The 20,403-nt window shown below is 38.9% G+C and overlaps 1 protein-coding gene across 2 annotated transcripts in view; it reads left to right on the top strand.

The window, feature by feature from the left end:
* The window catches only part of NTN4 (netrin 4), a 126,545-nt gene that overhangs the window by 40,175 nt on the left and 65,967 nt on the right, over positions 1–20,403 (top strand). For both annotated transcript variants that reach the window (XM_068971195.1, XM_068971194.1), the window contains exon 3: positions 6,074–6,352. In XM_068971195.1, the coding sequence (XP_068827296.1) occupies positions 6,074–6,352 (279 nt within the window). The remainder of the gene's footprint in view (positions 1–6,073; positions 6,353–20,403) is intronic.

Below are 20,403 nucleotides of genomic sequence, written 5' to 3'. Positions count from 1 at the left end.
AAACTCCCATATTCTAGCTATAACATTGTACTTTGTAATTAGTTATGCTGAAAAGCTGGAAACAATTTCGATGCCTAATGATAGCAGCCTGGCTGAATAAATTATGTCATATTCACACAATGGAATGCTAAGCAGGTTTTTAAATTATGTGGCAGTGATTCTCAAATGTTATTGTGCTTCAAAACCGCCTGGAAGGCTTGTTGAAACACAGATTGCTGGGCTCCATCTCCAGAGTTTTTGATTTGTCAATCTGGTGTAGGGCCCAAGAATTTGCATTTTGAACAAGTTCCCAGGTTGTTACTGATGATACTGGTCTAGGAGGGCACACTTTGAGAACAACTGATGTAGAGTTATTTTTAATGATTTGAAAGAATATTCACAAAGTTTTGCAAAGTTGAACCAAAGTTTTTACATTATACTCTGTATGTATACATATAGAAGTTCAGATGGAAAATTATTATCAAGCTGGCTTCCCTGGTTGTCTTCCAGGTGGATCAAACTGTAGGTTTTTAATGTTTCTACACTTTGAGTGACAGATTTTCCTGTAGTGAGCATAGTACACTAAAACAGAATCAAATTTCTTAGTTAAAAAGATGAGATCATGAGTGGTCGCTCCGTTGTGTCAACTCTTTGTAACCCCATGGACTGTAACTGGCCAGGCTCCTTTGTCCATGGAATGCTCCAGGCAAAAATACTGGAGTGGGTAGCCATTCCCTTCTCAAGGGGATCTTCCCAACCCAGGGATTGAACCAGGGTCTCCTGCATTGCAGACAGACTCTTTACCATCTGAGTCACCTGGGAAGCCTAAGATCATGAAGTCCTGGCCAATAGCACTAACAAGCTGGAAACATCAAAATGGGCTGTATCCTCATCCCCCTCTGGCTTTTTAACGATGTCTTGTTAGGAGTGCATCTTCAGAAGCAATCACAGACAGAGGAATAGCAATGGCCCCTGTGTACATCCAGTTACTGATGGGAACAAAGACACGAGAGGCTGATGTTATATGGAGAGCTTTTACACTTTCTCTTCCTTCATTTTAGTAGTGCCATACAGGCTTCTTCTGTGGGTGTTTGAAGAAAAACTGGGTGGGACCCAGAAGGCGACCTGCCAGAAGTGTGAAGCATCTGGATTGGCACACTCTTTGTTTCCTGGTGCAGGGTAGATCCATTTCCCAGGGTATCAGATTAAGGCGTCTCCTTTCTAGAAAAAAAGATTTCATGGTTTAAATTCCCGTTCACTTTTGTGTCTGTGGCACTCTGCTGTCTCCTTTCCAGCACGCAGCCTCAGGGGTCACAATGCCCGTTCCCTGCTGATATCAGCGTGCCAACTGTGGTGTCATGCACACCAAGCACAGAGCCACCATTCAGCTTCCACAGTCTGGGTTCAGGAAGCAAAAGAGCCTCTGAGTTCCTACAAACCTTGACAGATCTTCCTGTAGTCTTGCATGTGCTGAACAATTCTCACGGGGAGGGAGAGAGAGGGAACTAGGGTAAATGTCAAGGGTGAAAATGTGCCAGGAGCAGGGAGAGCAAACAGTTGCCACCAATGTTCAGGAAAAGGATGGGTGGGTGACAGGGTAGTATGCAAAGACTTTTCAATGGAACACATTTACTTAGCACTGGTTACCCTTTTCCATGTCCTTGCACCACTGGTTAATAAATTGGGAGGGAGCCACATCACTGATCTTATTTAGAGCAAGAGTTCTTCACAAGTGTCTAACATAATGCCAGTGTTTGAGAGTCATATGGAAAATAAACCCTATGTAAATCTCACAATGAAGTCACTGTTTTTTAAATTTTTTTTAATGATTGGAAATATAAAATCATGTTCTGTTTAGTCTGTTGTTCAAAGAAAAAGACATTCATTCTTTTAAAAAAATATTTATTTAGTTGGCTGAGCCTGGTCTTAGTTGCAGCACGTGTTGTGGCATGCAAGAACTTCAGTTGCGACATGTGGGATCCTATTCCCTGATCAGGAAGGGAACCCAGGCCCCATGCATTGCGAGCACGTCTTACCCACTGGACCCCTAGGGAAGTCTCAAAAGACATTAGTTTTATATTGACTTTCAAATAGGTGACATATTATTTGTTGGAAAATTTTAGTTGATAATGTGTTGCTTTCTGCCACCTTACATGTGAATGTAGGGGGCAGACTATTGTTTAAGACACAGCTTTCTTAAATTTTGCAAGTTCAAAATTAGCTACATACTGGTTAATAATTCATTATTTATAACTATTGCTTTAATATAACTTACCTGTTCCCTTCTGGTGCTGTGACATGAATTCAGTATATGAATTTGTTTACAACCCTATAGAAGGAAGTTATTTGAAATTCTCACCTGTTATTTGAATGCTGAGAACAATGTTATAATTAATCAATTCATTTACCAAAAATTTATTGAATAACAGGCCTGTTCTGTGCCAGGCACTGTCCTGAGATACATCAGTGACTCCCCTCAAGAAGTTCACATTTCTGGGGAACTGGAATTCCCTGGCAGTCCAGTGGTTAAGACTCCACGCTGCCACTGCAGGGGGCTATGGGCTTGATCCCTGGTCAGGGAACTAAAATTCTGTATGTCTTGTAGCACAGCCAAAAAAAAAAAAAAAAGAAGTTTATATTCTATATTGAAAAGACTGCTAGTAAAACATTAAACAACTACAACTATAATGTGCAGGTAGTAATAGCACTAAGATAAAAAATAAAGCAGGGCCATTATAAGGACTTTGTATTTTATTCTGAGAGAAATGGGAGGTCTTTGGGTGGGTGTGGATTTAAGCAAGGGACATGGTCCAATTTCTGTTAATGAAGAATCACTCTGGTTGCTGGATAGAGAAGCGGCTAGAGGAGGCCTAGTGTCCATTGAATTAACACCTTGCCTTAAGTTATATTTCACTGAGGACAGTTCTGTACCAGTAGACCTGGAAATCTGATCCTACACAGTAGAGTCTTGTCTTTTCCTACTTTCCATGCAAAATTGATTTGTAAAATGAAATTTTTCTATCCAAAGTATTCCTTAAAGAAAATTTTTTTCCCTGGAAAGTCACTTTTACATACATTCTCTCTAAATGGGAGTTTATCCAAAGCTTACTTTTTAATAATTTATTTCATACTACAGTCAGCTCTCTGTATCCACAGGCTTCATATCTGTGGGTTTGGAGGACCAACTAAGGGATTTGAGCATTTGCAAAATTTGGTACTGGGGCAGGGCCAGTGCTGGAACCAGTCCTCCTGAATACCAAGGGATGGCTGTATGTGGTTATCAAAATGTTTCTGTTTTTTTGTAAATAAGGTTTTGACATTTTTTTTTAAAAGCCAAGAGATGCTTAAGAATTTTTCAGAGGAGCTTCGTGTTTCTTACTATACAAATCATGAGATTGATTGAGGTTTTGTCTGTTTTGTTTAATTGCATGATGAGGTATAACTCATCATGAGTGTTGAGGCAACTCATGCATGAGTATTGCCTTCCTTCTAATAATGCTTCGTGTCACATTATATTTATATTCACTAGTTTCAACAGGCAGTGATTTCCTTCTCCACCAGTCTCTACTCCAAAGTAACAGGCCCACTAGAGAATTTTACACCACTCCACCCCAAGGCCCATGTTATTACCCCCATATAAGGTATAGACTCCTTCACATGCCCTTCTGAGCCTTCCTCCCTCTGGTTTTCCTCCCTCCCTCCTAATACCTTAAATTGCCTATAGAATCTGTCTATAACATCAACAATAAGAAAATCATTACTTAATTATACCTTGCTTTTCACCCAAAGTGTTGTTAACTAACTCAATCAGGTTTATTACTTACTGCATTGGATTTAAATGCTGCTGCTGCTGCTAAGTCACTTCAGTCGTGTCCAACTCTGTGAGACCCCATAGACGGCAGCCTACCAGGGTCCTCCGTCCCTGGGATTCTCCAGGCAAGAACACTGGAGTGCGTCGCCGTTTCCTAATCCAATGCATGAAAGTGAAGTCCCTCAGTCGTGTCTGACTGCTAGCGATCCCATGGACTGCAGCCTATCAGGCTCCCCCGTCCATGGGATTTTCCAGGCAAGAGTATTGGAGTGGGTTGCCATTGCCATCTCTGGATTTAAATGACTTTTTACTAATTTCAGAAATCAGATCCATTCTCAAAGGGTTGTATATACTGCCAGTAAAAATATTGTGGCTTCCCTGATGGCTTAGCCGGTAAAGAGCCTGCCTGCAATGAGGGGAGACCTGGGTTTGATTCCTGGGTTGGGAAGATCCCTTGGAGAAAGAAATGGCAACCCACTCCAGTATTCTTGCTTGGAAAATCCCTTGGACAGAGGAGCCTGGAAGGCTACAATCCATGAAATCATTGAGAGTCAGACATAACTGAGTGACTTCACTTTCGGACTTCCCTGGTAGCTCAGATGGTAAAGCATCTGCCTGCAATGCAGGAGACCTGAGTTCAATCCCTGGGTTGGGAAGATTCCCTGGAAAAGGAAATGGCAACTCACTGCAATATTCTTGCCTGGAGAATTCCATGCACAGAGGAGCCTGGTGGGCTATAGTCCATGGGGTGGCAGAGTTGGACATGACTGAGTGACTAACACACAAAAATATTCCAAATATATGCCACAGGCTTGCCAGGCAGATCCAGAAAAGGAGGGCCAAAAATATTTCTAGTGGAAGTGGCCTCAGTTAATAACTGATGAGCCTTTGAAAGGGTCATACCTCATATAGAAATACAAGTGCCTGGATCTTTATTATTTTGCAGTCTCTCCCTAACTGGTCTTCTTGCTTCTGTTCTTTACTCTTTGTAATCTACCCTCCTCACAAAAGTAAGAGGAAGTTCCCTTTTTAATTATTTTATTTTATTTCCCAATAAAACTTTATTTATAAGAACAGGCAATGAGAAGGATTCCCAAGCCCCACTTACTTTTTTTTAAAAAATTTTTTATTTTTACTTTATTTTGCTTTACAATACTGTATTGGTTTTGCCATACATTGACATGAATCAGCCACGGGTGTACATGAGTTCCCAATCCTGAACCCCCCTCCCACTTTCCACCCCATATCATCTCTCTGGATCATCCCCATGTACCAGCCCCAAGCATCCTGTATCCTGTATCGAACATAGACTGGCGATTCGTTTCTTACATGATAGTATACATGTTTCAGTGCCATTCTCCCAAATCATCCCACCCTCTCCCTCTCCCACAGAGTCCAAAAGTCCGTTCTATACATCTGTGTCTCTTTTGCTGTCTCGCCTACAGGGTTATTATTACCATCTTTCTAAATTCCATATATATGTGTTAGTATACTGTATTGGTGTTTTTCTTTCTGGCCTACTTCACTCTGTATAATAGGCTCCAGTTTCATCCACCACATTAGAACTGATTCAAATGTATTCTTTTTAATGGCTGAGTAATACTCCATTGTGTATATGTACCACAACTTTCTTATCCATTCATCTGCTGATGGACATCTGCTAAGCATACACACCGAGGAAACCAGAATTGAAAGGGACACGTATACCCCAATGTTCATTGCAGCACTGTTTATAATAGTTCCCTTTTTAAAAAATGCAAATCAGATCACATCACTTCTCTGCCTATTACCTTCCAGTGGCTTCCCACTACAGTTAGAATGACTCTACCATGGCCTTTAAAGGGTGCTTTATTCATTATCTGTCATATAAGGGCTCTGTCCTCCTCTCCAAACACTGTCCCCTTGTCCCCTGGACTCTGGTCACACTGATCTTGTTGTTCTTCCTTGAATAAGCCAAGCTTGATTCTACTTAAAGGTCTTTAAACTGGCTGTTCCTTCTGCCTGGAAGGCTCTTCTCCCAAGATCTTTGTATGGCTGCCTTTATCCCAACAGTCAGGTTTCTGCTGTTACTCAGTTTATACTTCTACATCCAAACAGGCAGCACATCTGTTCCTTGAAATAATAGGGCATCTCTTCCCCAGATGGGATCAAGGTCTGAAACCCTCTTATCTTATCATTTGTAGATGATGAAAGGTATAAAGCAAAGCAGGACTACACGGGGCAAAAGAGTTCAGGGTTTGCACACAGTCATGTATATGCACCGTGTTTTCTTTTTCTTTACAGGTTATTTTCAGAGCTTTGTCACCACCGAATGATATGGAGAACCCTTACAGTGCCAAGGTGCAGGAGCAGCTGAAGATCACCAACCTCCGTGTACAGCTGCTAAAACGACAGTCTTGTCCCTGTCAGAGAAACCACCTGAATGCAAAGCCTCAACATTTTACACACTATGCAATTTATGATTTCATTGTTAAGGGCAGCTGCTTCTGTAACGGCCATGCTGACCAGTGCATACCTATTGATGGCTTCAGACCTGTCAAGGCCCCTGGAGCATTCCACGTGGTATGTAAAACAAGTCCTCACTTATGAAAAAAATCCTTAGATAGTCTAAATTCTCTTACAGTGAGTCTATGCTTGCATAGTGCTTCTTCTTTCTTCCTCTGATGATTCACTCCTCCAACTCCATGGTCATCCCAGGATATGCCTATTAACTTTTTTTTTTTAATCTTTCATTTTTGAATTATAGTCAAGCATGATAACCAGATGCCTTGGAAAACATTCATGCCAGATTTTAGTACCATGACCTTCAGATATAAAGTGTAAGGTGAGCAGTAGGAGAGGTTAGCATAATCATATGTGTGGCATTATCACATAGAAACCAGCTTTGACAGTAAACGGGTACTATTGTTAAATGGATTTTAGAGTGTAAAAAATAAGAACCTTAGTTTTCTGCTAAGTCGCTTCAGTCATGTCCGACTCTGTGCGACCCCAGAGACGGAAGACCACCAGGCTCCCCTGTCCCTGGAATTCTCCAGGCAAGAACACTGGAGTGGGTTGCCATTTCCTTCTCCAATGTGTGAGAGTAAAAAGTGAAAGGGAAGTCACTCAGTTGTATCCGACTCTCAGTGACCCCATGGACTACAGCCCACCAGGCTCCTCCACCCATGGGATTTTCCAGGCAAGAGTACTGGAGTGGGGTGCCACTGCCTCCTCCAAGAAACTTAGTTTAGTTCCTGGTATCTTCTGCTTGCCAGCCAGTAGAATGAATAATAATTTTCCTCTCTTAAGAGTGGCCTCTCACCCTAAGGCAGTCTTAAATGCTCTTTCCTCTAGGCTCACACTTCTCATTGCACTTTCCTGTGAACTTTTACTTGTTTGCATCTCCCAGGAGGACAGGCACTGTGTGATCTTTGTATCCTCAGGATCTAGTGTGTTACCTGAGCCAGAAGAAGGTGTTCAGCAGGTATTTGGTTGAAGATAGCAACATAGGAATAGGGAGAGGATGTAAATTACTGTCACCATTTGTCCTCACCTCATCTTCTGAAAAAGACACAGAGTGTCTCAGACAGCAAGTACCATGTTGGGATTCATGTGGAGGCATGAATGGAGAATAGGGAAATAGGAGAGCATTCTGATTCTTTAATTTTATATTTTCTTCTGATACTTCTAATCAAACCAAATAAAAAATAAATAAACTTAAAAGGCTTCAGAATATCCTTACTTTGTTACCTAAAGTGTTGACATGCCCTGATATAGGATAGGGCCACCAGGGACCGTGAACCAGTTAGCCAGCCTGATAATCTTGTTAGCTGGGCTGAGTTGGCAGGGTGCAGAGTATCATTGGGGTAACTGAAATGATTAGGACAGCAGCCAGGAAGTAACAAGAGTAGAAATAATGCTATTACTTCGAAGTGAAGCTGGGGCTCCCAAGTGGAAGAAGGTGCAATATTCATTCAACAAACATGTACTAGTTTCTATTCATTAATGGGTTTTTGAATCAATATTGTTTCAAATAAATGATGAAATAATTTTTTATACCTAAGTTAATTGGGTTCAGATATTAGTCAGATAGAAAGTAACCTAGATATTCTAGAGACATGTCAACCAGACTGAAAACAAGTCTGTATGAGGTAAGATGTTAGTAACTTTCTGCCATTATATTTAGGTGCATTAGTGAAAGGAGAGTCTGCAGGCTGCAATGTATTGAATGTTTGTGTCCCCACCCCCAAATTTTTCTGTTGAGCCCTTAGTTCCAGTGTGATGGTACATGGAGATGGAGCCTTTGGGAAGTGATTAGGTCATGAGAGTGGAGCCCTCATGAATGGGACTAGTGCTCTGAAAAGAAGCAGCCAGACAGCTTGCTAGCTCTCCTTCCGTCCTGTGAGGACACAGCGAGCAGTCTGCAACGTGGAAGAAGGCTTTCACCAGTACCTGACCAGGCTGACACCCAGATCTCAGACGTTCAGCCTTCGAAACTCTGAGAAATAAATCTCTGTCCTTTATAATCCACCCAGTCCATAGTACTTTCTTCTAGCAGCCCAAACAGACTACAACACTGGCCTCTTGTTTCTTCAACTGTCTCTTGTAACCTGAGTCTTACAGGATAATTTCAGGGTAGAGTCCTGAGGACGGATACAAGCTTAGAGGCCCCCAAAACATGAGTGGCACAGAATAGGCCACATTTGATTTGTCTCATGACCTATGAGACAACCTGAATGACTCTGATCAACCAAACTAAATTACCAGAGTTCTCAAGAGCCTTATAAAGCATTCATGGGTATGCATTTAAAAGCAATAGCTTCTTTCTTTTTTTTTTTTTAAAGTAAATCTTCTGAATATAAACTTTCAAGTTGGCAGATTATCTCTGCCAATCCTATGCCAATTCTAGCGACACTTTCTAAGGCTGAAGAGAAAATCCCGGAAGTTTTTATTATATATTCTGGGTATTTGCAAACACACTGTCTAGAGTGAGAGCCACTGAGAGCCACTGAGAGGGGTGTCTTGCATATGCTTCTCACTCAGTAGCAGCAATCCCATCACTGTCTCCTGTGCCTGGGACAAGCTGGTCAAGATATGAAGCCTGGTAAACTGCAAACTGAAGACCAATCACATCAGCCCCCCAGACTACCTGACCACTGTGACTATCTCTCCAGAGGGATCCCTCTGTGCTTCTGAGGGCAAGGACAGCCAGGCCTCGCTGTGGCCCCTCAATAAAAGCAAGCATCTTTATACACTAGCTGGTATGACATCATCAATTCCCAGTGCTTCAGCCTCAGCCACTGCTGCGCCAGTGCCACTGCAGGCCTCAATATCCAGATTTGAAGTAAGATGTTATCGGTACCAGCAGCAAGGCAGAGCCACCCCAGTGCCCCTTTCTGACCTGGTGTGCTGATGGCAGAAGTCTTAAAATACAACCATTCTATATAATCTTCAGCCAGATGATCAAGGGCTTTGCCAGTGGTGATGGTAACAAGGATGTCTGGGTTGTGCAGCACTTCATTAAAGAGGGCATTCGTGTTTATCTCTGCCAGTCCTATGCCTGTGTAAGTCCTATGCTTACATGTGAGCATGTGGGAGCCTTCACTATGGTTCTACAAAGATACTGATGGAGCCAAAGGGGTGGAATTGCACTTGAAGATCTTGATCCATCCTAGTATTCTCAGTGGAGTCCTGATTGCCTTAATCCCTGAGACCAGCCCAGATTTGCAAAAAACAATGGTTGCAAGAAATGAAAGGCATGGCCAACTGTGTCATTAGCGCTCAGATTCAACTTGCCTCCAGCCTCAAGAAAGAGGGCTTCTCACACAATGGGCGGCACATCCCTGACCAAACTGGCAAGTTTCATCTCACAGGTCTAACACCCACCTAAGTAGGTGGAGTGGCCAACCAAGGAATTCTCCATCTACATGACAGTCAGCCACATCTCTGTGGCAGGGGACACAGGCAACTGGGCTGCCTCTCTCATGACAGCCACCAGGTCACTCAGTGAGTTCCCTGATGAGAGAGAACAGAGAAACGCTTCTTGTCTAAAGCCTCTGAGCTTGTGAGATTCACAAGGAGGGTATAGGAGGGTGGATGGTGATAAGTGAATCATTTCTTTCAACCACAGTGCTAACACTCAGCAATGTTTCTCAGAAAAGAACATATAGTGAAATGGGGCAGAAACATTGGTGGCTTTGTGGTTCTAAACTAAATTCTTCCCCATCCTTATATTTACTGCTGCTGCTGCTAAGTTGTTTCAGTTGTGTCCGACTCTGTGCAACCCCATAGATGGCAGCCCACCAGCCTCCCCCATCTCTGAGATTCTCCAGGCAAGAATACTGGAATGGGTTGCCATTTCCTTCTCCAATGCATGAAAGTGAAAAGTGAAAGAGAAGTCGCTCAGTCGTGTCCAACTCTTAGTGACCCCATGGACTGCAGCCTTCCAGGCTCCTCCATCCATGGGATTTTCCAGGCAAGAGTACTGGAGTGAGTTGCCATTACCTTCTCCGCCTTATATTTACAGTTTTTCTCTAAGAATTTACATGTGTAAGAAAGTCAGAGCCCCCCCAAAACCTGCCCATCACTCCACTGTAATATTGTGGAAGCTTTAAAGGAAGCACTCTATGGTGTTGGGGGTTCCTTTGTGGATCTGGCACAAGAAATAGCCCATATTAGAGGCTTCGTGAGAAGCCGTAGTTCTGACATTAATGTTTGTCCTCCCATAGCTGAGGGGTTTTATCAATAGATCATATTATAGAAATCATGTTCTATGAAAAACAGAGAGTCTGCTGCCACTGCAGCAAGAAAATTTTCCCTAAGGAAATGAGATCAGTGTCTACCTTACACAGTTATTGTGAGGCTTAAAAACAGGGTAGCCAGTCCGTGACATTCGGTAGCCACTATTTACATCACTATTGTTATCTTGTATTGTCTTTTCTACCACTTCTCTCACAGAAACTTCTTTCTCAATAACAACAAGAATAAATCATAGAGTAGGTGCTTTTTGACATGTTTATAAGCCTAGCTAGGGGTGTTATGTCACGGAAAATGGTACTTTGATTCCAGCCTGCTGGGATCCCAGAAATGATGTGGCAGGGAGATCTTAAGCTTTTTCTCTATGCAGCTGGGGAGGACTGATTTAGTTCCCTTTTTCCCAGCAGTTGGCGATTTTACAGCTGTGTGATGATGGATGGTAATAAGAAGGAACATGGAATGTTTCATTGTTTTACTAAAATACCATTCATTGGATAACACAGAGGTCTTAGAATGCCGTGGAGAATTGTTTAAATGCCTTGAGTTACACTAAGGTTAAGGTGGATTTTTCTTTTGTAACCAGAAACTCTTTTTTATAAGAGTTTTGACTAATGTGTTCTAAATCTGAAGGTAAACATCAAAACTTGTGGAACCGTAGAGTGAGGTTTGAGAAAGATATTACTTAGCTACTAGCTGTGTCAGTCAGGTAGCAGAATCATTCATATAATGTCATCACAAACATTGTTCTCCTCTGAATCTGAATACTTTTATTCACATATTTATATTTATACTTCTTATATGTCATGTTTTATAAATTCAGGACAGATTTAAGGCCATAGTTTTATATTCTTTTTAAAAATTCTTTGCTGTACTGTGAATATGTATTAATTTGAAAGCTCTTGGCTTTTCAAGGTATTAAGGAAAAGAACGTAGGGTTTAAAAACAATAAGGTTATTAAATGAGAATATTAAATCAAAATTTTAAAATATTTTTATAGCAAACATACACGTATACTTGGAAATGAACATTTGTAAATTAGTGTTAGGTCTGAGTTCTCAGCAGAGAAAAAAATAATCATCATGGATTATAAATACTGCTAATAATAGTTCCCACTTACCGTGTGCCAGGTTTTGTGCTGTCGTGTACAGGTGCTATTGAACTTAATCTTCACAACAACTGGGTGAAGTGTCATCATCCCTTTCTTTCTTAGGTGAGAAACTGAGGCTTGGGAACGCTAACTGACTTCCCAGAAGTTAATGAAGAGTAGAGCTCAGGTTAAATTCATCGTCCATCCCTTTTTGTTGTTGTTGTACTGTAAAAATTTAATCAATACAGGGTTGATAATATGTCAAGAACAGAGTAAAAAAGGGCATAGAAGACGAGGGCAAGAGAGGTGGAGGTAGACCTAAGTAATTAATAATCATCATGGATCATGGAGTCTAAATCGAGCAAAGGGAATTCTCTGGGGGTCTAGTGGTTAGGACTCCGTGCTTTTGCTGCAGAAGATGCAGGTCAGTGTGGCACGGCCAAAAAATAAAAAAATAAATAAACTGAGAATGACACAAGAGAGCAAAGACTATTTCCACCACCAAAAGCTCTTCATTTTTACATTTTATAAAGCCTGTTCCCATGCTTTTTTCCCCCTTGATCCTTACTACAATCCTGGAAGATGAGCATTTTCAATACTGTTTCACAGATAAGGGAAACTGAGGTACAGAGAGATTAATTTACCTGCTTATAGTCACAGTGATAGTAATTTCTACTAAAGAGACTATTTTCATAGGAATAGGTAATCTATCCAAGTCATCTGCATTTTAATGTTGGATCTAAAATTATCATTGGTTCTCTCTTCTATTCATTAGTGAAATGGTCCAAAGGGAAGAAAGAGTAAAAACAAATCTGGAAAATCTACAAAGAAAATAATTTAGAAGTACCTGTCTTTTGGAGTGTATGAATCATCTTTGATGAGTATCCTTGGTTTTACTAGAAAGAGGGATTTCTGGACCTATCATTCTTTCCCTCCATCTCCAGCCCTAGACCATTTTTACAGCTAATGAAAGGCAGCAGCAACCTCACGCATTTGATGTGTCACATGGAGGAATGGGTAATCCTATCACCAGTGGGGACACAACGTTGTTCCTAATATTAACAAAATAGAAACTGCCAACTTGACACAGTTAGTGTGAGACTATTCTCAACTCATTTCAAAATCTTAGTGTTTTTATTTCAGTGTTCCTATGTTAGTATGGTATAGCTTTGCCAGTAGTCCCTTGGCAATGAGTAACTACAGATATAATAACAGAAGGTGTACAGAATGTTCTTTATACTTCATTACTACCTTGTGTTTCCTAGTAGCAGGACAAGTCAGGGAAATATGTTCATGGCTGGAAATTGTTGGTGTTTTGACCATAAGACTGGAAACGAATCTAGCCTTATTTTCCCTCTAAACAGTAAGACATACTCTCTTTTAATGGCAAACGTTGCCTAAGATTACTCTTTTTATTTGATGATTAGGAAACCAGAAGACTTAAGAAGTAGAGGTGTTACAAAATATTTTTTGCACTCAGGAAAGCAATTCCCTGTGAAGTTCCTTTCAAAGGTTCCCCAGAACATTTAAGTATTTGTTTATGGGCTTTGGACTGCTTAACAGAGAGGTTAAAGGATAAAAATACTGGAAAGCTAAAATGTTAGTGTGAGAGCTGACATCTCTGAAAATAAAATACAAGCCAATAGGAAAATAAGGTTGATTCTCCAAATACTATATTTTGTACATTCAACTTTTCATGAATATGCTTTGAAGAAAGTGAATCACATATATATTTAGGTCATACTTTGAGTATTGTAAAGGTACAAAAATGAGTTTAACATATCACTTTGCAAATTTTCTTAAGACTAATTCCTTTTCAGTGCTGTAGCATTTAGAAGGCCCATCTCATAGATAGTTGGAAGCCTAGATTAGATCTGTGTATCTGGAAAGCCTAGTCTCCCTGTTCAATTTTTAATATAATGGAGTGAGTGGAGGGCAAAGCTACATGGAAAGAAGCTGAAGTTACAGATATCTGACTTCTGGTTCACAGCCCCAGGTCTCGTATCTCTGTGGTATTTCACTTGTGTCTTGCCAATTTTGTAAGAGCTGGAAATGTACTTCAATTTGTCTTAAAACAATTACATTCAGTAGAAGATAAGTTGTAATTTAAGTCCTGTTCCCTCTTATGAGGTGAATTTTAGTGACCAAACACACAAAGGTAAAATACACACGCATACACACATGTGTGTATGTATGTATATATATATATTCATAGAATATATCTAATATATGATATAATATATATGTAATAATTATTCTGCAAGGTGGAGAAACTTCAGAGTCATTTCAAATAGTGAGAAAAGCAAAGTGTCTTAGTCTTGGCATTCAAAACCTTAATACTATAACTGGAACTACAGTCATATTATATCTTAGCTATGTAAATATTTAATAGAATAAAATAGTACATGTGTGGAGGTATAGAAACAGTATAGTATTAGTTAATTCTTAGTAAGATGAAATTTTGGTATCTTTTAAACTCTTTGCTCTAGCTCTCTAGATAGAAAAAGCAGAGAAAATTATGGCTTCAAAAACTACAATATATGTGGAAATGGAAAAATCATTATTTTTCCACTAGTAAATATTTTATATATACAATTATTAAATTTGTAAAAGTAAACACTGACCAAGTGTCCTTGGCCTTCTATTTTTGCATCTCTAAGGGCATAAGTACCAGGCATGTAACTTAGCTGGCTCAGTCAGCTCTCAGAATTCCTGAAGGGCATTGGTTTCATTGTTTCCCAGATAAGGCCTGAGTAGGCATTAAGATTAAAGAAAACATGGGATCCTAGTATTTCCATTATTCTGAATAAGGGCTAAAGATCATAATTGTGGTATATTTAGCCTCTAATTCTCATTTGCCAGTTCTCATAGGTAATAAAAAGGGAATTTCACTCTGTGGGGTTCTGTTTTGGCACTTAACTTCACTAACATGTGAAGCAAAGAATTACAACCTATTTTTTCAAACAAATAGGTTATTAGTGGCCTAGACACAAAGCCCCAATCATTCCTCAGAACTCCAAGAGTTCCCTGTACCTCTTGCAATTAAAATATTTACTTCACTGTATCATTTGCTTACATATTCAGCTTTTCCTATCTGCTGAACTCTCTGATTCTTTAATGGCAGATGGAATAATCAAAATATCAAATACATAGTGGGTTCAAAATATCACCAGTTAATATATGAATGAGTTAATCAATAGCATTTTAAAAATAAGGGATTCATTTCAGATAATGTTAAAAATTATCAATAATAATGACTGCTCTTGATTGATTGTGTCACACATCTACACACATTTTCTCTTTTAATTCTCAAATACGTGGAGCCAGTACTATTTATAGGTAGGACACTGTGGCTTGTTATTAAGGAATTTAACCAAAGTTACTGAGAGCAGGGATTGGAAACCCCATGTATCTAATTCCAAAGTTTATTCTCTTTATGTCACATTTATCCACATAATGCTAAGAAAAGAACCCAATTTAAAAATGGGCAAAGGTTTAAACAGATATTTTTCCAAAGAAGATATGAAAATGCCTAATAAGTCCATGAAAAGATGTTTGAAATTCTTAGTCATTAGGAAAATGCAAATCAAACTACAATGAAATACTTCTTCACCCAATACAGTATTGTAAAGTAAAATAAAGTAAAAATAAAAATTAAAAAGAAAGAAATACCTCTTCAAGTCTATTAGAATGACTATAATGAAAAGACATAATAACAAGTTTTGATGAGGATGAAGAGAAATTGGAACCCTCACACACTGCTGGTAGGAATGTAAAATGGTGCTGCTGCTGTCTGGCAGGTCCTCAAATAGTTTAGCATAGAATTATTTTATGACCCAGCAGTTCTACTCTTTAGTATCTGCCCAAGTGAATGGAGAACAAATGCCCACACAAAACCTTGTACCTGAATATTCATAGTTGCATTATTCTTGCCAAAAGGTGGAAACAACCCAGTGTTTATCACCTGATGAATGAACAAACAAAATGTGGTATATCCATACAACAGAGTATTATCCAACCATAAAAAGGAATGCAGTACTGACACATGCTACAACAAGAATGAACCTTGAAAACATTATGCTGAGTGAGCGAAGCCAGACACAAAAGGCCCTGTATTAATCCTTTTATATGAAATGTCCAGGAAAGACAAATCCGTAAAGACAAAGTAGGTCGGTGGTTGCTAGGAGTTGGAGCTTAGGGAGGAATGGGCAGTAACTGCTTAATGGACACAGATTTTCTTTTTGGAGTAATGGGAATGCCTTGGAATGAGATAATGGCAATGATTGCATAATTTTTTTTTGCATATACTAGAAACTACTGGATTGTTTACTTTAAAATAGTTAAAATAATACATTTTATGTTATGTGAATATAATCGCAGTAAGAAAAAATCAAAAGCTAAAAAACAAACCAACCTATGGCTGGTTATAAAGGAACTTTATAAAATGAATATATTTCTTTTCAAGTTCCAGTCATTAGCTGGGACTGTTTTAAAAAGCAATAGCTTTGGATGGATGGGTATTGAAGAAAACCAGTTCTTTCAGTAGCTGCAGTTGTTGTTTCTGGATGTGTACAAATGATCACAGATTTGGTAATGACATTCTGATAGAGTTATCAAATAACCATAAGTTTTAATATATCAGTATTTCCACCTTGATCATTCACATGAACATATTCAGTAATGAAGGCTATGTTTTACATGGTTCACCTAGAAACAAGCAATTTTCCAATGTGAAAAGAAGCATCTGAATGAATTAATTTAACAAAAAAAGACTATGGAAGAAAACATGCCCTAGCAATTGGCTTCTTGTACGACAATCAGGGGCTCATTTATCTTAAACAAGTCAACTTTTGTAACACCCTCTGCACTGTATAGAATACTGAGTGGCAGTTAAACAGAACTGTCAAGAAAAGAGGAAAAACAGTGAGAAATGTGAAGTAGAATGAATTAAAATTGTAAGAGAATGCAAAATAGTCTGTGACAAGGAATTTTCTTTAAAATAACCAGAAGCTATGTGAACACATTGAGCAAGTGAAAAGTACTTAATAATCCCCCACAGCATTTCTAATAGAATTTACCTGGTCTTCTGCTAATTATAAAAACCCATCTAAATCCTAAAAGACACTGAACAAAACCCCACAAGACCTTCCTTCATTCTGGTGTCAAATGCTGCTTGACAGATAAGTTGCTTACAAAATGAGTTCTCCTAGTACTTCCCTTCACTTCGTTTCTCAGGATCTTGTCTGATAGTTGTTGTGTTAATAGTTTTAACAGCATAGAAGTTATATATTGTTTAGTCCACTTTTGCTCTTTCTTTCTAAAATTATTCATATTAAGTTGATAAAAATTTGAAATTATCGTTTTTACCCCTCAAGAAAGTTTATCCTAAGAAGTTATTTTAGGTGTCTGTGGGAAGGAAAAAAAACAGATCTTCCTGATGACATCACTGTTCTAAGATGGAAGCCTCTAATATTTTTGGATTCTCTTGGGAGTTTTGTTCCCTGTTTTGCCACTGACTTGCCTTGCGAGCCTGGAAAAGCTTAAATATAAAAAGATAAGTGCAAAGTGAACTTATGAAAACAAGACTTAACTTGAGATCAAATGAAGAACAGAGATGAAGTGGATCACATGGCTATGTAGCAACTGTTCCAGTAACTCAACACAGTAACCAGGTAGCAATCTGGCTTGAAACAGATTTCAAATGTCAAATCTGTACACTAAGATAGTTTCATATATAGTCTTTTAGTAAAGTCAAAGTCTGCCTATAAACAAGAACTGCAGCAAGAATCTAATGGTATTTGTCAATCTTCAATCCTGCTCTGCACCTTGAAGAAATTGTATAACTGTAGAAAAGGAGCTAACTTGACATTTTGAGGTAATTCCATAGATACACCAAAATAAATGTCTTAAGATCAGAGTGCCTTGCTTTATTTCCATTGTATACATACAAATCTGAAACCAGATTATGCACGTAACCTAAGTATTCATTTGTAGGATTTATCCAAATAAGTAAGTCTGTTGGACAGATACCATTTTTAAAAGCCCACAGTCAGAAATAATACGTAAAACTCATTGAAAACAAAAAAGCAATAAGAGATAGTTCTATATAATGAAGTAAGGGTAGAAAAAAAATCACCTAAATTGGTAATAGTTTGATTTTATCTAAATGTAATCTTCATAAGCCTCCTAGGCATCACAGTGTTTAGTTTAATGCTATTTGCACTTTTATGGCTGAAATATTTATTACAGCCTCCACAGGAGAGTTGAAATGCCTGATGAAATGGAAAAAAACAAAGCTAGTAGAATTAATCTTGTAAAGATATGAGACATTCAAAACCCATTTAACTACATATAGCATGTTGAAATTCAACTTTTAGAAGTATATTCTTAAGTAGTCTACATGGAAGAACTTTAGGTAACGTGGAGGATAAGAAATGGCAATATTAAAGGATATTCTTTTAAAGAGTAAAGTCATGATTCACACAGATATAAAATAAATATGTGTCAACAATTTTACTTAACTCAGTAAAACTAATAAGGGGACAGTAAGACCTTACTACTGCTTCAAAGAAAAATTTAAAAGACCACACATACATTGGCAAATAAATATATTTACAAAAAGGTGCAAAACAGGTCAATATGATAAGAATTGTTCAACTGCACTGTCAGACACAACTGACTTACATTTCTGTGGAGAATAACTTATTTGCATTGTCGTTAATTTTCTACAGCTTATGGAGTTGTGAAATAGTTCAGTGATAATAAAATGCAGATATGGACAGAAGACCTAAGTAGACATTTCTCCAAAGAAAATATACAGATGGCTAACAGCACATGAAAAGATGCTCAGCATCAGTAATTATTAGAGAATGCAAATCAAACTGCAATGAGGTATTATCTCACAGCAGTTAGAATGGCCATCATTAAAATGTCTACAATAAATGCTGGAGAGGATGTGGAGAAAAGGGAACCCTCCTACACTACTGGTGGGAATGTAAATTGGTGCAGCTACTATAGAAAACAGTATGGAGGTTCATTAAAAAACTAAAAATATACTTACCATATGAACCAGTAATCCTACTTCTGGGCATGTATCCAAAAAAGATGAAAACTCTAATTCAAAAAGATACATGCACCCCAGTGTTCATAGCAGCAGTATTTGCAACAGTCAAGAGATGGAAGCAACCTAAATGTCCATCAACAGATGAATGGATAAAGAAGATGTGGTGTGTATATGTGTATATATATATATGCAATGGAATATTAGTCATAAAAAAGAATAAAATGATGCCATTTGCAGCAACATGGATGGACCAATCATCTAATTTCTCAGCAAGGGCCATGTGGTATGTTGAAAGATAAACCACAAAACTTGATTTTAATTAGTTCTCAGTTCTAGCTGTCATACTACAAAACAAAGGTCTACTGAAATACATCTTTAAGAAATCTTAAAATTAATGTCCACAATTGGGAATACATAAATCTAGTAGCATTTGGAAATTCTGTGTATGTGGATTCATGCTTCCGAATAGTACCTCAGCTACTGATTTCTTGTGATAAATAGCATGCACAATGGCACAGAAAAACTGCCATTTAGATATACAAATCAAAGCTTTGGGGGATACAAAGTTTTATACATAAAAAAACATGGAAATAAGCCAACAACCTGAATCTTAACTTTGACCTGAATCATTAGGTTATGTACAGTGTTTGACTTACCATTCTTTCTTTTTTTTTTTTTGACTTACCATTCTTTATAAATTAAAACTAACTGTAAAAGCCATCACACTACACAGTATTACTATCTATCCTTACCAAATCATATCTATTAGGGAGAACGTGAACGTGAAGTCACTCAGTCGTGTCTGACTCTTTGCAACCCCATGGACTATAGCCTACCAGGCTCCTCTGTCCATGGGATTTTCCAGGCAATAGTACTGGAGTGGATTGCCAGTTCCTTCTGCAAGGGATCTTCCCAACCCAGGGATCGAACCCAGGTCTCCCACATCGTAGACAGACGCTTTACCATCTGTGCCACCAGGGAGAACAGATAACAAAAGGGAGGCCATTCACAAAGAGCAAATCTTTAATTAGAATTTATTTACATACTTTCCTGTTACCTCCATTTGCAAATTTATTCAGGGGAGTTTCTAAGTTAAGGCAGTAAAGAATCTGCCTGCAATGCAGGAGACCCCAGGTTCAATTCCTGGGTTGGGAAGATCCCCTAGAGAAGGGAAAGGCTACCCACTCCTGCATTCTTGGGCTTCCCTTGTAGCTCAGCTAGTAAAGAATCTGCCTGCAATGTGAGGGACCTGGGTTCAATCCCTGGGTTGGGAAGATCTCCTGGAGAAGGGAAAGGCCACCCACTCCAGAATTCTGGCCTGGAGAATTCCATGGACTATAGCTCATGGAGTCACAAAGAGTTAGACAGGACTGAGTGACTTTCACTTCTAAGTTAAGACTTGTTAACACCTGCAGTGGCCCACAAATGCCCCTAGGAGGCATCAGAATTTCCAAGGTACAGACAGATTTTACATTGCACCAATAAGAATCTAAAAATATTCTCTACTCCTACATGCCCTGAACTTATTGATGCCAGGTGTGGGAAATGGGGCCAATCTTCCTATATTCACCCATTGCCAAAACTGCTAAGCTTCTCACAGAGGAAGAGGACAAATAATCCATTCAAGAACAGAATACCCTTGAAATGACTCACTTTGAGTCCATACCAACCTTCGTCCTGAGGAGCTCTTCAAGGACAGACAAATTGGTTTGAAACATCAATATTATT

This window comes from Capricornis sumatraensis, chromosome 4 (assembly GCF_032405125.1).
Source record: "Capricornis sumatraensis isolate serow.1 chromosome 4, serow.2, whole genome shotgun sequence".
Lineage (NCBI taxonomy): Eukaryota > Metazoa > Chordata > Mammalia > Artiodactyla > Bovidae > Capricornis > Capricornis sumatraensis.
The sequence above is the reverse complement of the archived record's forward strand: the minus strand, read 5'-3'. Positions and strand labels throughout refer to the sequence as shown.